The sequence below is a fragment of the Aulostomus chinensis genome, chromosome 13 (assembly GCF_037954235.1).
Source record: "Aulostomus chinensis isolate RoL2024-O1b breed Wild chromosome 13, RoL_Achi_v1.0, whole genome shotgun sequence".
NCBI classification, from domain to species: domain Eukaryota; kingdom Metazoa; phylum Chordata; class Actinopteri; order Syngnathiformes; family Aulostomidae; genus Aulostomus; species Aulostomus chinensis.
Window position 1 is genome coordinate 27941275 of NC_141332.1, and position 17248 is coordinate 27958522.

The window sequence follows — 17248 nt, forward strand, 5'->3', positions numbered from 1 at the left end:
TTTTTTGGATTTGCGAAACTCAGTGTTACCAAGCAGATGTTTTACTGCACGCCAACGAAACTGGTGAATTAAAATGTATCGGCACGAACGAGTTCCGTCTCTCTGTATCTACCAGACGCTCAGCAGAAAAACATGCACCAAACCAGTTTGTTCACAAAGTTTTGGATTTGCATGAAATATCTGGGGTTCTTTCATGATTGCAGCGTCAATCATTTGGTGTCAGATTTAAACCTCGTCTCTGTTCTTGGGACCAGAGGTGCAAAACAAAAATCAAGTATTGAGCCAGCAAGTTGTACAAGTTAGAAAAGTGCTGTTTTTCAGGACTATCGATCTCCAGGGCTCCTATTTAATGTACAATATTCAAAAGTCGCTCTGTGGGAGTCGCATAACTCGCACGTCATTAACAACGAAAAACAAATGTGACATCATCGAATGAGACGTTGCCCCAGTCCTCCATCACACTTTGTTTTCCTCCTTTATCTTTTGTTCTCAACTCCCTGCAGTCAATGTTTTATCTGCCAAATATTGTAAATTAACAAGTTCATTCATTCAATTAGATGAAACAGTGAAGCTTTAGCTATGGCCTCAGTGGGCCACTAGGTGGCAGCTTCACACAGAATGACGACGCATGAGAACCTACTTCTGAGCAACAAGCAATGTTGTTTGGCTCTCCAGAAAGAGAAATATTCAATATTCTAATCATTTTCAGCTCAAATCCAACACTTGAATGAGATCAGCAGTCAGCATGAACCTGGAATCAGAGGTGCACTGAAACTCTCCACGGGCTCGTTTAGTTTCCATTTGGCCTTTTTATTCATCAAAACAAACACCGACCGCACACACGTCAGCTTCGGTCATCACAGTATTTCTATCTGACGTCGCACCTTCCTGCAGCTCAGCGGAGAATCTGGACGTCGTGTACACCAGAAACAGGCTGACCAACAGTTCAGCTTCAACACAAAAGTCCAAAAACAAAACAAAAGCAGAAACAGGCTGCAGAGATACAGAGTCACGAGCAGGTGGAGCCTTCTGTCGACGGCTGATGATGTCATCAGCTTCAGAGATGCAGAGGAAAACTGGGAGGAGCTGAGACAAAGGGACAAGCAAAACAAACGTCCTGACAGCGTGATGCTGCTGGCGGCGACTCGTGCCGATCCCAAACTGTAGCGTCACATTCTCCCGCAGCAGAAGAAACAGACTCAAGTGACACAGCTCACAGCCAAAAGTAGCTTGATTACTCTCAGAGGAAAAGGTCAAAGGTCACCTGACATGAAGCAGCACCATGAGGTCCAAAACTCAACCACCAGAGACAAAAACCTAAATGTCTCCAACTGTGCTTCAGCGTGTCCTCCCGCCCACCCTCTAGTTCACCTGCCAGCCAATCAGTGAGCAGCTTGACTGGGACTGAGCGGAGAGCAACGCCACTCCAGCCCTCAAACCTGTTTCACTTCAGTTTCAGTCGAGTCGTTTCTACTCGGGTTCACCAATCGTGAGGGTCGACTTAGGAAAGGTCAGGAGTTGAACCAGAAGAAAGGTCAGGGGTCAAAGCAGAATCAGGACCTCACAGTCACTGTCACTCAAGACATTTGCATTTCCTGGTTTTTCGGGAGAGCATGGCAGAAGTCATGTGACCACCTGTGGTTGGTGTCAGCTGTGGTAACCAACAGTAACAAGTGTGTTTCCATGGTGAAAGTTCACAAAGATGTAAAAGAGGGAACATCTACCAGCTGCACGAGAATTCAGATGTTCAGTTCATTGGAACAAAAACCAGTGGGATTCAAATCTCAAGGATTCGGACCCAACATCTGTGTACAAGCAGCCATCTTCAAAATGACGCTGCCATCATCACTGCTGAGCCTCCGGCAGACGCTCAGGTGAGGACCGACAACACTCGGGTGCGATCAAGGGCTCTGGAAGGGGACCCCAAGTTCAGGCTAGTCAGAAGTACACTGGCGCCCAAGTGCCAACTCTAAAAATGTGGGTGAGAAACAGCAGGGGGTTTAGCGGTGGGAGCTTTGGTGATGTTTGAGCGGGCTGGAGTGAACGGTGAAGCAGGTGGACAGGTCAGAGGTTAAGCGTCTCTGTTTCTCCTTAGTGCCTTTTTCCTTTTTCATACAGGGTCGCTGACAGAGGGGCTGGGGCCGCCCTCTTGCTGCCAGTCACCAGAGGTGCAGGAGCAACCTGATTGGTGCTGAGGGTTCACAGGTGTCAGCCTCCACTCAGCAAAGAGACCTTGAGTGTCTGGAACGCTGCCTGCTAACAGCTGCTTTCATCCTGGGCCGGACTGACAAGGACTCGGAGGGCGGAGCCAGCTAACTAACACCTGTCACTCACATGTATGAACACAGCAGAAGACACACAAATCAATAGTTTTCTATGATATCATTGCTCTGCGGGACCTGGTTGACCTCTGACCTCCCTGTGGCTGTCAGGATGTTTGAACACGTTAGAGACACGGAGGAGGCGTGTGAACTCTGGTGTCAAGTGGAACACACAGACAACACGGTGCTAACCTGCAAGACAAACTAACAAGACTAGAAAACAGATACATCAAGTCACAGAAATAAAAAACAGTTTAAATATTCGCAAGTCGTAGGATTCTTTAGGTTGTTAGTGACGTTAACTTGTTTGTTTGCTAACAAGCTACTTAATCATTTACTTGTTACAATGTTTGTGGGTGTTAGCATCCAGCTACTTAGGCTTATTCATCAGAGGTTTCTATCACCCTTCATCCTGTCTGCATTGCTATGATATTTGCTTTTATGGAGACTCGCTGGCCGACGCGCGTTAGCACGTTAGCCTAATTAGCAGGTTGTTTTGTTGACGTTGAGCCAGTTTGAAGTTGTGATGAAGACTTTGAGCAACCATGTGGAAAACTGGTCAACAGAAGACAAAGTCCTGGCTGTTCGTAGGAGAATCCAGTGTGATTCAAATCTCGAGGATTCTGACCCAACATCTGCGTACGAGCAGCCATCTTCAAAATGGCGCTGCCATCATCACTAAACTTCAGTTTAATAATAGCCTGAGTCGTGTGTCAGGCTTGAGGGTGGGGTTTGGTGAGCGGTGGCAAGTGGCAGGTGACAGGTGGCAGGTGACAGGACAGGACGGTCCCCTGGTCAGAGTTTGCTCAGGTGTGTTGAAGGAATGATGCAGGAAGATTTAGTTAATCTAAGTTAATCTCTTTCAAACTCTTTTATAATCACACTAACTCAGTCCTGTTCATACTGGAATCATCATGGTTATCGTCAGGCATCCGTGTTGGAGGTCTTGATTACTTTCCTGTCAAGTTCTACGGGTTCCACATTCAGGCTGCATTGCCTCGGCGTGGAGGAGTAGAAGGGGGAGGGATGGGCGGGGGGGGGGGGGTATTTGGGGGCTGGATGTGGAGGTCAGGGCTGTCCATTCAGACACATCAGTCCCTTCTGACCTTCCTGTTCCTGGGAGAACGCCGCAGAACATCATCCTCCAACTTCTGATGAGAGGAAAGGAGGCAAGAAGAGGGAATAAGTGGAGGGAAGGAGAAGTGGAGGAGAGGAGAGGAGAGGAGGGGAGGGGAAGGTGATTTACTGCCACCGCAAAGTTGAGAAAAGAAATCATCTCTTCAGATCAACAAGAACTCAACGGCAACACGAATTAGACTCAACTTCAGTGATTCTCACCTCTTCGGCTGTCACCTCCTTCTCTTCTTCCTCCTCTTCCTCCACTTCTACTTCCTGTTTTTCTTCCTCTTTCTCTGCCTCCTCTTCCTGTTTCTCTGAAGGTATTTCCTCACTGTCACTCTTCTCTGCTGCAGCTGAAAGCAAACTGTCAGTCAGACCAACAGACACACAAGCAGGAGAACTCTGAACTTGCTCGTGTGCCCCCCCACCTGGACTGCTCTTCTCAGCCTCCTCCTCCTCCTCCTCCTCCTCCTCCTTCACATCAGGCTGAGCTTCATCCGTCTTCTTGTACTCTGCAGCAGGTGTCGCTGTGCTCTTCTTCTGCACAACATACAGGACAACAGTTTAGTCCAATCTGGTATGAATGTGTCAGACTGATCTCAAATCAGCCTGCAGGTAGGAGTTAAGCACGCGACTGAGCCCAGTGAGGAGTCAACACCACTAGAATACAAGACATGGAGGAGCTGGAATGAGGAGTGGATCCCTGAGCTTTCCTCTACTTTGATCAATGACTGTTGTTGCACGTCACAAAGCAATCAGCTATCATGTTACCATGGTAATAGTGAGCTACAGTTCCCTCCAGATACGTGTGTGTGTGTGTGTGTGTGTGTGTGTGTGCGTGCGTGCGTGCGCACCTTTCCTGTGCAGCAGAAGACAATTATGAGGACAAGCGGTAAAGCCACGGTGAGGACATAGACGACCCAGAGCCATGGACGCTCCTCTGCAGCACTCAGCATCTGAGCGGCGAGTCCCGGCTGACACCAGCAAACACAACATGTTCATACACCTCAATACACATGAACCTGATGGGCAGGTGTTTTCATTCAGAAGACAGAGAGCTGAGACCCAGGCTAGTTAGCTTAGCACAATGACTGGTAGTGGGTGGGAAGTGTTAGCGTAGCTCCGTCTCTGCCTGCATTAATATCAGGAGGGTTGTGTGTCACCTTGGTGATGAATACCAGTTTAACATGAGGAGACGTTGTAGTGGTAGAATCAGACACGTAGCCGGAACTACTTTGATGTTTTCACTTAACAATGTATCAAACGTGACAGAGAGGGAACACACCACTCAGTTTCATACGGAAATAGAACGACTCATTTTTATTCGTTTGATGAAAAAACCCAGCAGATTTTTACGACCATTAAAATTATTTTCCACACTGAAGCATTGAAGAGAAATGGTTAGATGCCCTTGACAGAATTTTCTAGTTTGATTTCATCCTTAGTAAAACCTTTGACACTAAAATATCAACAGTGTGGAACCTGACGCTCCATCCAACCATCCGAGGCATCCTGACGGAGGACATTTCATGTCTAACCTTATGAATTAAGGATATAATGACTCACCTCAGCGGCGCCCTCAGCTGCTTTCTTCAGCCCCCAGCCGTCAGCGGCCCAGCGATCTGCAGTGCTGCGGTCGTTGGTGATGAAGAAGTTATCGAAGAAGATGTCGGAGGTCATGGACCACAGCTCCAGTCCCACGGCGCTGAAGGGGCTCATCCTGAATGGGTGCAGGTCCTCAAAGAACGCCGGGTTGGGAATCTTCCTCGGCTTCCAGATGCCCTGCCAACAGTGGGAGAGCGTCACGCCACCTGGATGACATCTACTAGATACATTAAACGCTTCCTGTCACAGGAAGTGACAGTCAAACCACTTGAGTCACCTGATAGTTGGGGTTGTCAATCATGGGCGCCTTCCACTTGCCCTTGTAGTTGGGGTTGTCAATCATGGGACGTTTCCAGGCGCCACAGCCAGGGGCGGCTTCGCAAGCGGGGTTAGGGACCTGCGGGGCCTCCCACTCGCCGTCCATGTCCTCGTCCCTGATGGTGAGACAGATGGTCATCAGAACACAACAAGCCGGTCCACTGCCATTGTTTGGGTTGCAGCAACAACTCACCAGTCCTCCGGCTTGATGGCATCAGGGTCTCCTACATACTCTGGCTCATCGTCCAACCAGCCGTCTGGTTTCACCGCATCTTCATCAGGAATCTGAGCGGGAGCATCCTCGTCCCTGCAAACACACGTCAACACCAAGTCATTCCCACTGATGTCTGACAGGAACGTCTCGCTGCAACACTCGTGTTCATCTCCTGAGTCGGCACGGCGTAAAACCTCCTGTAGCCCCTCCATCAACATTCCATCATAACCACAAGTCACTCGACCACCAAAGTCACATGACGCCACACACTGATGTTTGACTTACAACACTGACAAAATTGCTCAGAGTTCATCTCCATGGTAACCAGAGTTATGTACTGACCAATCTTCAGGCTTGACAGCATCGGGGTCCTGGATCTTGGCCCTCTCATCCCAGTCCTCAGGCTTGTGGTCATCAGGGTCCTCAATCTCTGCTGGGGGGTTGACAGGGGGGGTCATGTCTGTCAGCAGACTTCCACTGTTCACCACCGTCTGATCCACCAGCACCTCAAAGCTGTTGTCAGGGTTCACCACTGGGGGGCAACACGGGGGAGAGAAACCAATAAGTAGCTGAAAGTGTGTGTGTGTGTGTGTGTGTGTGTGTGTGTGTGTGTGTGTGTGTGTGTGTGTGTCTTACCCAGTGTGTACAGGTGGGTCTTCTTGTCGGTGTAGTAGGTTCGGAGGTCAGCGTCTGGCTTCTTGGCATGTTTCTCTTCATATTCTCCAGTTTTGGGGTTTTTGTGTCTGAAGATGAAGTGCAGCTTGTAATCTTCTCCACATTTGTCTGGCCCGAACATGATGGTGTAGGGAGTTTTATCCACAAACTGGTCCTGAAACACAGTTCAGCACCTTTTACCACCACCAGTCACAACCCTCGCCTGCACACACCATGAAGGTCACTATTCCAGTGTTGGTAGCACTTGTGGGCACATGACACACGAGCATTCAAGAATCTCTGGCTTCACAACTGTTTGTGTTCTTTGCCTCCAGTTGTGCCGTTTCCATGGAGATGTAGGACTTAAGATTGATGTGAAATATGAAACAAGAGTAATGAGTGCAGAAGTAACCAGACAGGAAGTGACTGGGCTTCAGGGGGTTAAGGCTGAGGACTCTGCCCTTTATTTTTTTTGTGATGTGTGTCTATACAGGACTGACCAGGTTGAGTTCAGGAGTTTGAGTCAACAGCTTGACGTAGGCGCCGCCGCAGTCGATACCAGCCTGGAAGTTCACCTCATACCTGAACACAGGAAAAGAAACTGTTCATACGCAGTAGTTTTAAATCATCTGACCAAGAAAAAGCAGTGTGTGTGTGTGTGTGTGTGTGTGTTCTTACTGGATGATGAGTGGGTTGGTATCAAAGATGAAAGGTCGAAGGAGCTGAGCTGAGATGGCGTGATGTTTGGCTCGGGACTTCAAAACCAGACCTTTATCACCGGGCAACTTGCTGTCCTTCATCTCCTCCACCTGCCATTTACCTGTAGACATCACCATCATCATCATCATCACCATCATCATCATCATGAGGGTGTGGGCTCTGAACAGGCCTGTTGTTTGTGTCTTTATTCCTGTTACTCACAGGCTTGATGGGAGACAATAACGGTTTCATGTTTGGTCTGAAGGCAACAGTGGCCCGGAGGGCAGGAACCTACCATCATACTTGGCGATCTCTTCATCTGCGTCATCCTTCTTGGCACTGGACAGCACCCAACTGAAACCAACAGCCAGATCACTCATCAGAAACACAACGAAGCTTCCGAGTCCTCCCGTGCACAAGTTCGTCAGACTTGGGCGCTATCTGTGTTTTCATACGCTTGTAATATTTTAGTGGGGTATTTGGAATATGACGTAGGGGCCACCCCCACATCAACAGAGTTTAAGCAGGTTTATAAACTTGACACGTGTGATGCGCTCCTGGTGGAAATTTCCGCTGCCTACACGGAGGATGGAGGTAAAACAGCGTCTCAGTCAAGCCGTCTAGCGCGCACGCCGTCCTCCCTGTTGGCAGGCTCACCGTCATCATCTGGACTAAAGCCTTAACTAAATTTTACGAATCCTCCCGTCTTCCCACAGCACCACTCACCATCTTTCTCTGCTGGGCTGCCTGCCATTCACACCGGTAGAACAAGCAGCATGCGCCTGCCCTCTAGTGGTGCCAGCTACACACTACAATCCATCAGTTCAATAGAAAAGAGCATCTGTGGAGGCAACGGTGTCGAAATGATGCAACTGGGATGTTCTACTACCCTGGTGTACCATCGCGTTGCCCTAACCTCAGTCAGACATTTTTGGGTTATGTTTCACTGAGTGAATTTGACATATATGGCCTGAACATGTCCACTGCAGTCGCGGTGACCTTTGACATCTCATCAGTTCATTCTCAAGTGGACGGCCCATCAGAAATGATCATCAAAACAGCAACATGCTCACCCGTCTAGGGTTCCCCTGTCAAAAGACTCCGCGAAGAAATGTTCCCCCATAGGCTCGGGAGCCTTGTAGGTCACCTGACAGGAAGAAGTGGAGAAGGGAACACGCTGAATTAACAGGCCTGTTGTTTGTGATCAGGACTTCACAGCACAAACATTCATTGAATTCTGCCCCCGAGTCTTCCTGTTGACCAGCCATTGTGAAGACGATACCAGCCTCCCGGTGCCGTTGTCTCTCCTGGGAACCACTGATCACGTCTCAGTGTCCAGGCTGACGCCTCAGCATTTCTGCTCCTCTATGGTGACTTAAATATCTAGATTTTTGAACCAACGACTAGATGGTGATCAGTCTTGTCAGAGTGGGAGTAACACTGGCTGCTTCCTGTCTTCCCTCCAGATAATGGGTGGAGCTCCGGTTCTTGTAACCACGAAGGGAAGCTGCTGGTCAGAAACTGACCAATCAGCTGTTTGGTAAGTCTTACCTTTGGTGTGAGTGGTGTTTTAGGAGCAGGCGGAGCTTCATTATGCAGGTCTTCCTCTAGTTCCTCCTCAGCTCCAGCTAACTCCAGGTCCAGCTCATCTTCCACATCCACGTCATCCGCCAGCATGTCTTCCAGGTCCTCAGCCTGAGAGACAGGCGCCAGACTGAGGCAGAGGAGGCCCGCCGACACGAGAACACACAACCAGACCTTCTGATCCATAGTCTGCAGGAAAAGGAACACAAGTTACTGCTGCAGCATTCCAGAGTGGACGTGTCTTTCACAGGAAGTCTGTGTTTGTGACCTTAAGTTTCCCATCAAACAAAACGGCCATTTTGATCTGTCAAACTCAAGAGTTGATCAAATGACTTCTACAGCTCATCAATTCAAACAGAACTGTCTACCAACAGTTAATGAAACAGTGAGCATCAAACAACACACACACACACACACACACACACACAGTCTCCCTGGCACCCATCCATCACCATGGTGACAAACCAGCATGCAACCCTGGGTTTAATTACCCTTAATGAGCTCACACCCCGGGGGATTACTGCAGCCCCCTACAACACTCACACAGTTTACTGTACTGAGATTAGCGCGCATCCTTTCATATCAACCTCTCTGATTTATCACTGAACTTAGCCGCCTCAGCAGAGCCTGATATCCCAGCACACGTCCACCAGCAGACCCTCAGTTCCTCAGAGGGATGTCTGCCAGCTGGTGGGTAACCGCTTGAACCAGAGTAGTAATACAACAATCACATCCAAAGAGGGTCTGATCAGACGAAGGAGCTCCGTGCGTGTCGGCGCCCTCACGGACGCAAGCCGTGCGTGCGCACCCACAACTGCACTATGACTTGTTCTCTCACTCCATAGCACCGCCACTACTCCTTCACCCTGCAGGTTCACTCCATTTTCACTACACATATCAACTTTGTTTCTGCAACGCCTCAAGTGCTGTCCGTCGTGTTCCAGCGCAGCAGTGCAAGTGCCCAAAGTGACGTCATCACCTCCATGCAAAGGCCACACAAGCCGTAGCGCTGCCTGGTTGCCTGCCTCTGGCCTTCTGTAACCCCTTCACACTGCTGCACGATATCCACCCAGGCCAAGTGTCCCCTGTGACCCCAGGGCTCGCCAGGAGCTGACTGGGGAACTCCCTCTTCCCCTCAAGGACTTGTGGCCGTGAAAAGTGGACCATTTGCTCCTCCTGTTAAAATGCAGCTACTATTTTGTATTCAGCTTGTAAGTTTGAAACTTGGATGCAGGATTTACACTTCAGATGTGTGTGATTTCATAAAAGTGTGCTCATTTACCACAAGCAATGCAGTTATGCTTTCTCTAACAATATTCTTTTCTCACAAATTTATTTAACAATATTTTTTTCTGTAATGAAATGCTTGAAGACTAAAGATGCTAATTAGGAGGTTTCCTGGATTTCAAACATAAAAGCCGCATATTCACACAGGTATGAACTCGAAAGATGGATTTGTTTCTGTGGGAAAATCAAGTCAACAAATTCCATTATTGATTCATAATAATCAGGTGTGTAAATCACGTTTCTTTAATTTATGATCCTACATTCATCCAACAATACGATTTTTGATGCATCCAAATTTCGCCACGATGAAAATGCCGGAGGTTTGTCGCCCACAAATTACTTTTAGGATGAAGAAAGCAGCAGCAGCAGCCTGAGAAAGCTGTCGTTGGGTTCATTCTGTCTCAGTGGGTTCTCAGACCAGCACGTTACCCTGCAGACTGACAGACTAATCAGATTAACATCAGGATTAGCAGCCAGGCTAATGGCTGCCACTAGCACTAGCTGTTAGCTTAGCATCAAAGCCATCTGGCTGGTGCCCTCCACACAGCCTTTAAAAGAAACAGTACCTTAAAATGTTCCTCAAAATAAAAAGAACCAATGATGGTCGACAATATTACATTTAATTATACGTCTATAAAGGAAAATAAGAGCGGCACAGTCTGAAGGTGCTTCTGGTTGCTAGGCAACGATATAACCTCAACCAAAGACAAAGACCCAGTATTATTTAGCTTGTTTTTTTGTTGCTGTTGGTTCTTCATTACCACCGACATCAGCACTGTCTGCTTGTGCTTCCTATTTCCTGCCAGGCTCCTTCTGCTCTGGGTAGATTGACTCACATCCATCAAATATAGACTCGCCACTATTCCCAGCAAAGCGGCCCACCACGGCAAGTGACCGGTTAGGAATCTGACACTGACCAGCCGGTCACGGCCAATTCCGGTCCCTGTCTGGGCAATTGGGCATCCCTAGAAAAAGTGAGGCCATTGTGAGCTGACCACCGATGACCTCACTGATAAGTGACTGCAGCTGTTCTCACCGGAACTGGTCCCAAGCAGGGGCCACCAGCAGGACCACAAAATATTACATCCAGCAGCACCAAGTGCTCCTCTAGTACAGATGCTGAAGAGAGTATCTGAGCGCTTCAGGCACTCCAAATGGCTCCTATTAAAAAAAAATAAAATCAGACTTTTTAACTTTGAACAAGACTGAAATGAAATTTGTAAAAATTGATCGCCCAATCTTCATGGAAGCATTTGTGGAGATCTCTCTGAACTGCAGGATGAGAGAAACAGCATTCAGAGGGTTAACCCATAACTTCGGCAAAATTATTTTTCAGAACATTTTGAAATTTGTGATTCAGTCTTGCCTTCCTCTCAGGCAATGGATGCAAAAAGCAGTAAACCAGAAACTCCAGACCACCTTCAGAAGCACACAGCCCAGTTCATTAGCTTTCACTGCTCCGATTGGCCGATAAGGCAGCAGCCTCGTCCTAATCAGAGCAGTGAAAGCAGCTGAAGTTGCTGTTCTCTGTCCAGACTGACAGCAGCAGGTCTGGAGCGAATCTCCGGACAGTTAATCTCATATCAGGATCTCTCCAGGCTGAAGGACGCCTGCTGCTGCAGCAATACAAACTCCTCCCTCCACCCTCACGACCACAAATGAGCCCGTTCATTCTCATACCCCCTGATTACAATCTTCTTGGCCCATTCTGATCTTTTTGTTAGCAGGACCTGCCAATACTGATTTTTGCTGATTCTCTGTCTACTTGTCAGGAAATAAACACGTACTCTTACAGTTTCCCCCAAATTTCACTAGGCTCATGGATCTGTTCTTACTTTAACAACTCTAAATGATGAATGAATCAAGTCTTCATCTGGAAGAGGAACAGTTAACTGTGTATCGTGTGTGAGTGTCTGTGGCTCAGGAGCAGGAGCAGTGGCAGCGGGAGAGGCTGCAGGCTGCTTCTGAGCTCAGCCTGCTAGCTTTAGCCACTTTCCCTTTGGTAGCTTCCTCCAACGGGGCAGGTGGAGTTTGAGGGCTGAATCGGGTTGTTGTCCCTTCATTTGTGTGTTTCTATCACATCACATAAGGTCTGGGTTTATATTGAGTCCTTGTCAGGTCTGTTCTGGAGCCCGCACATGGCGCTTTACTTTGAAAATGGACAGGATATGCAAAGTTTCTGTGTGACAATTTCCTGCCTGGCACCGTCAGCTCAGGGTAGATGGACACACTCTCCAACAAAAATAGATGCGACGCACCGTGGCAGGAGATTGGCTCGGAGTTGGAAACACTACGGTGACGGGCTGGTCATTGTTCTGGTCCCTGGCCGGGGAATCGGTGCATCACTACCAGAGAACTTTATTGGAGATGAGTGAATGTGATGCTTTCAAAATATGCGAATAGATTTTCTGTAAATTGATTATTTACTCAATCATATGGATCACACTTAGGTGAAGTTCATGAATTCAAAGCAGGGACGTTAATGGTTAACTGAGTAATTAACGTCCCGGCTGGCGCTGCCTCGTCTGTGTACGTACCACCAGCTTTGCTAGTTAGCATCCTAACCAATGAAGCACAGCTCCAGGACAATCACTTCATCCAGAAAAACAACAAAGTCACGTCATATCTGTGACACCATTCCTCAGTTCAGTAGTCAGTCGGGCTGTAATCCACCAAAGAAACTCTTGGTCGACTGAAGCCCTCAAATTTGGACTAAAAATCGACTAATTTTATAAATGAAAACTCTACTGTGTCAACTATCAGCACAAAACCTGCTGAGGAATATTGAGACAATTGTTTCTGTCAGGTTATAATAACTGAGCGACGCCATCGTTGGTCCTGACAGAGCCAGACTGAACACAGGAGCTCAGCATCGCGGCTGAGACACAAATAGACTTTAACTTAAAACTTTACTCTCAAACACAAAAGGCAAGTCCACTGTAAGAATTTTTACAATTAAAACAAAACAATTATTAGACTAAAACATTGAAATGTCAATTCTGATGTGTTCATGTACTCAAAACTGACGGACAACCTAAGGTGGACACGTTAGCTCACCGTTTCTAGGTGACACGCCGTGTTTGTGGTGGAGCTGTGACATGAAAACTGGTGCTGGCAAACTTTGCATTCGCCTTTTTTTCCATGATGTGTTTTCATGAAATGCTGCCACGCTGCAGACGTCTTTGACGTGGTGGACGAGGACTGACTTGGAATGAAACCGTCATCATTAAACAGACATTCATCAAACCTCCAGACGTTGGCCTTCTAGTCCTCTTCAGTCTCTGTCTCTAGCGGGTCGGGAGAGTCCAAAATAGCAAATACAAGGGGGTGTTCAAAGATAGATTGTTATCTGTGAAACAGGGGTGCTTTCGGTACTTTGCTCCTGATGAAATTAACGTGGCAAAAAATCGACCAATCAGAATTTTGGTCGAGCCAGAACGCATCGACTAATAAATCGACCAGTCGACTGGGAGATTACAGCCCTAGTAGTCAGACTAACTGTTGCAATACAACAAGAGTGAGCAACGGTGGACGGCTCACCAAGTAGGCGGAGCCTGAGTGAGGTCGAGCTCACCAGAGCAGACACTTGCTCAGAACGCCAGCTGCTGGACAGCTCAACACAACACACTGTCACGTCATCAGCGTTTCCTCACCACAACACCAGGACCGCTGAGGTCGCAACTCTCCAGTACACTGCTGAAGCCGACACATCAACAACATACAAACACTCACTTTTCTATCAAGAAACAGATTCTTTAGCTTTGTCTGTGACTAAAAGCCCAACTCTGCAGTAGCAGAGCACCAGTACTTCAGTAGTACTTCAGCTTGTTGTACCCAGTCACCTTGATTTGACCCTATTAAATAAACTCAACTAAATCATTGGACGAATCAAAGTTGTACTTCTTCTTGACTGAGATTTGAGTTTATCATCAAACTAAGTCCAGGCTAGCAGTTACTACGTCCATGGTGTGCACGCGTTTATGTGTTGAAGTCATTGGATGAGACTCCATCTGTGCTTCAAAAGACCACCCTGAGCACCTTTATCAAAGACAGCATTTGTACTTTTAGTCAACTTATTCCAGGTATTTGTGGGTGTTCAGATCTGACGCGTGTCCAGGACATTACACAGTAACATCAGTTAACTGGTCACCAGACAGAGGGTCACTGTTTAAACACAGATAAACAGTGCTGACCTCACTTCCTGTTTGAGGGGAGCAATATGAACACAAGCTCACCCACTCGCACAAACTAATCTGTCAATCATCTCTCCCTGCACTGGAGCACATTGGTGACACTGATACAGCTCATTAGCACCGAGTGTTCAGAGGTTCTGTGCGAAGGATTCAGTTCAACTGCTGACGTTCTTTTATCTCCCTCGATATTCAGTTAAATATGTGACTAAATCAGAAAATGCCCACAATCATGGAGCAATGTAAACTGTAGTTGTTTACCTGCTAAACCTTCTGCTACTCGTTTGATGTCTTTTCAGTTTGAAGCAGGATCTCTCTATCCAGCTGGTCACTGACACCAGAGGGACGTTCAAGCAAAAAGACAAATCAAAAAATGTGTGGAATAACAAGAACAAGTCAGTTAAACTCTGCTGAGGAGATTCTCTTCTCCTTGTCATTGGTCCATCTCAGCAGAGTTGCCTAACAAAAAGTGGGCCGCTCATATCAAAGTGGGTGGCGGTCCGAAACAGCACCGGCAGGTTGAACCAGCTCCACCTGCCTGACAAGATCCTGCAGGAGGTCATGAATAAACGCATGTGGACACATCACAAGCTTTTATCCCACACATGAACCTGCCGGTAGAACTTCCTCCAGCCCAGATGAGAGCCTCAAGGGTGGGAAGCACCAGAAGCACTGAGACAAAACCTTTGGCTGACCAATGAGCAGAACTGATTGAAGAAGAATTTCATTTCCAGCAGCTTAAATGTGAAGACTGCCGCCGGGACCATCAGCAAGCACCATATGGATCTTCCCTGTTACAGTTCATTCAGCTTTCGATTACTGGCCTCCATCAACACAGTCCTGGTAGGTGCTTCTCTCAGTGCCGCCCTGAAGGTGGACTGGAAGGTGTAATGTTGCCCAGTCATAGGCTGGGGATTTTGAAATCATGTCAAATAAGTCCAGCTGATCCCCGATGAAGTTGGGCCTTCGCTCACGTTCAACCAGTAATAATTGGAATTATTTTTGATAGCTGTATCAGGCAACTAGGGTGTGTAATCTTCCAATTTCCCACAAGGGATTAATAAAGGATTACTCTACTCTACTCATGATGTTATTGAAATTTAAAAAATAGTAGTACACTAAGTGCAAGTGTGTGTGTTCTTCTGTCCTGGTGTTGACAGACCACCAGCCCAGTGAATGAGGTCGAGGCCTTCCCATCATTTGGAATTAGAACATAAAACAAACGACTTCATGGTGCACTGAAGTGCAACTGGCAAAGTCACATTTCTGAGATTATGAACCATCAATAATAAGATCTGACAGATTTGCAATGTAAGTAAATGCAAATGGATCTTTGACTTTCAGGAATACGAGAACATCTGAGGATGTGACCGGGGAGCCTGGGAAACTGGAACGAGAACGTGTTCTCCTTCAGCTTTACCCTTCAACGATTACTCCGTAAATCTAGTAAATACATTAAAACAATCATTTCTTTTGAAAAATAATCACACTTTTAAACTGGGAGAAAAATTCTGTTTCTACCAAACACATCGGGAGCCATTTAGCCTCGGGAAGCTTCTCCAGGTGTCGGAGCTAAAAGGGTGGTTGCCTCTCTTTGACACAATCAGATCACTAGAACGTTCGCACTTGTTCACATTGGTCGTTACTGCCTGCAGAGTTGCCTCGTGGTGAAAATGAGTCATCACCAGACGTTTCTGACACTGATCTGACTGATCCGTTAGCAGCCCCCGCCGCGGATTTACTAGCTAGCTTAGCCTGATAGCATAACCGCGATGATGCTTACGAAACACTCGCGGCTGCGGGAGCTGCGCAAGTTTCACTTTTCCTGCCCATTTTTCTCACCCAGGTTGTTTTCCTCGGCTCCAGAAACAAAACCTGGCCGGAAAACGAGTCTGAACCGCTGGTGCTTTCGCGTGTTTTTGTAGATGGTAGCAGAGGAGCTAACAGCAGCGAGCTAACAGGCTAGCGGCGTTCACCTGCGGTTAATTAGCCTCAGTTAGCCGCTCACTCGCGAGCTGCTAGCACGCGGCATTTTTAGTGGCGACAAACAAACACCGTCCACACCGCCTGCGCGAGGCCAGCCGTCACTCCGCGACACCGCGGCAAGGGAAGAAGCTTCCCGCTGGAAATTTGGACATTCGTCGTTCGGTTCACTCACCTCCGGCTCTCCGACGTGACCGCCTGGGAACTACTGAGGAGGATCACGTGGGCTATGGGAGGACGCGGGCCGCCTTCTTCTGCCGCTGATTGGTCAGTGAGGGAATATTTGACGTTTCCTGTCAACTGTCAGGAGCTGATTGGCCGGAGAGGAAGCTGAACCTCGTGGACAGCGCTGATTGGTGCAGCCGTCGGCGGAAGTCTTCCCTGATTGGTTCTGGCCCGGATGACGTAAAGGACATAGCAACGCGTTTGGTTTTCTTCCAGCAGGGAGAATAAAAATGAATCCCGTCACGTTCATCTTCGTCTTGACTTTGCCTTTAAGATGCAGCCACTTTTTTGTTTCACTCGCTTGTGTCCACGTCACACGTGACCTTGAACTGTGGAACATGCTGGACGCTGAAGAACAGTCCACGTCACACGTCAAACTAACTCACGTTAAAGGTGTCATATTTCCACGATCAGTCTGATCACCTGAGCTACTTTGAGGTGCTTGGTCACGTGACTGTCAGTCCGTCAGAAAACGCAGCATGGAAGTCATCATGCAGCAGATGAAGTGCATTGATTCATCAAGTGCCTGCGTTTATAGTAGCAATTCCTGTTTATTGTTTAATGTTTGAGTTTTATTTTGCTTCATAAAGTTTGCTGATCATTTTACATCTGGGTCAGACAGTAGCTGTTGTTGTAGCAGAGCAAGAAAAGTTCCCTCCAACAAAAGAGAACATGTTATGAGTTCTCCAGGACAGGAGAAGTACCTTAATATGATGACTGAGTTTGGTTGACTCCTGGGAGGCACAGGTCAAAGTTCAGGGCTTAATTTTGAACCCTGGTGGCAGGTATCAGCCGTTCAGTCTCTCCAACCAAAGTCCGTTTGACGTAGAGCACCGACGACATGTTTTGTTGGTTTGAGTGTGAAGAACTAAAAATCCAACGTCCTTGGAAGTCTCGCGCCAGCGCCATCTTGACGCACTCTGACCCAAACCTGTTAAAGCTGGTTTTTATTGTTGTTTTTGGTTTCAAGTACCACATTGGAGATCAACGTCAAAGAAAGCATCAAGTTGACTTAAATTCCAAACTAAATTGTAACATTTGCGGCACAC

The 17248-nt window shown here is 47.6% G+C and overlaps 1 protein-coding gene across 4 annotated transcripts; it reads right to left on the reverse strand.

The window, feature by feature from the left end:
- Positions 1-771: 771 nt before the first annotated feature.
- Positions 772-16286, reverse strand: canx (calnexin). Of its 4 annotated transcripts, none has more exons than XM_086222397.1 (15): positions 16150-16286; positions 8482-8703; positions 8004-8077; positions 7226-7284; positions 6910-7051; positions 6732-6813; positions 6214-6406; positions 5920-6109; positions 5557-5670; positions 5323-5479; positions 5007-5222; positions 4295-4414; positions 3869-3980; positions 3660-3787; positions 772-3472 (listed from the first exon to the last, which is right to left on the reverse strand). In XM_086222397.1, the coding sequence occupies exons 2-15, from the start codon at positions 8698-8700 to the stop codon at positions 3413-3415; spliced, it is 1866 nt and encodes a 621-aa protein (XP_086078523.1). In that variant the 5' UTR covers positions 8701-8703; positions 16150-16286; the 3' UTR covers positions 772-3412. The 4 variants fall into 4 exon arrangements, with proteins under 4 accessions (XP_086078523.1, XP_086078521.1, XP_086078522.1 ...); XM_086222395.1 differs by having other exon boundaries at positions 3660-3793; XM_086222396.1 differs by lacking the exon at positions 16150-16286 and adding an exon at positions 15834-15856 and having other exon boundaries at positions 3660-3793.
- Between the last annotated feature and the right edge of the window lie 962 nt (positions 16287-17248).

What these genes read in the sequence shown, in the direction of transcription:
- canx (XM_086222395.1), bottom strand. Translation starts at nt 8,700, where the DNA reads ATGGATCAGAAGGTCTGGTTGTGTGTTCTCGTGTCGGCGGGCCTCCTC. An exon ending in GCCATCAAGCCGGAGGACTG is followed by an intron (nt 5,480 to 5,556) that starts GTGAGTTGTTGC and finishes TCTCACCATCAG; the next exon opens with GGACGAGGACATGGACGGCG. An exon ending in TTGACAACCCCAACTATCAG is followed by an intron (nt 5,223 to 5,322) that starts GTGACTCAAGTG and finishes CACTGTTGGCAG; the next exon opens with GGCATCTGGAAGCCGAGGAA.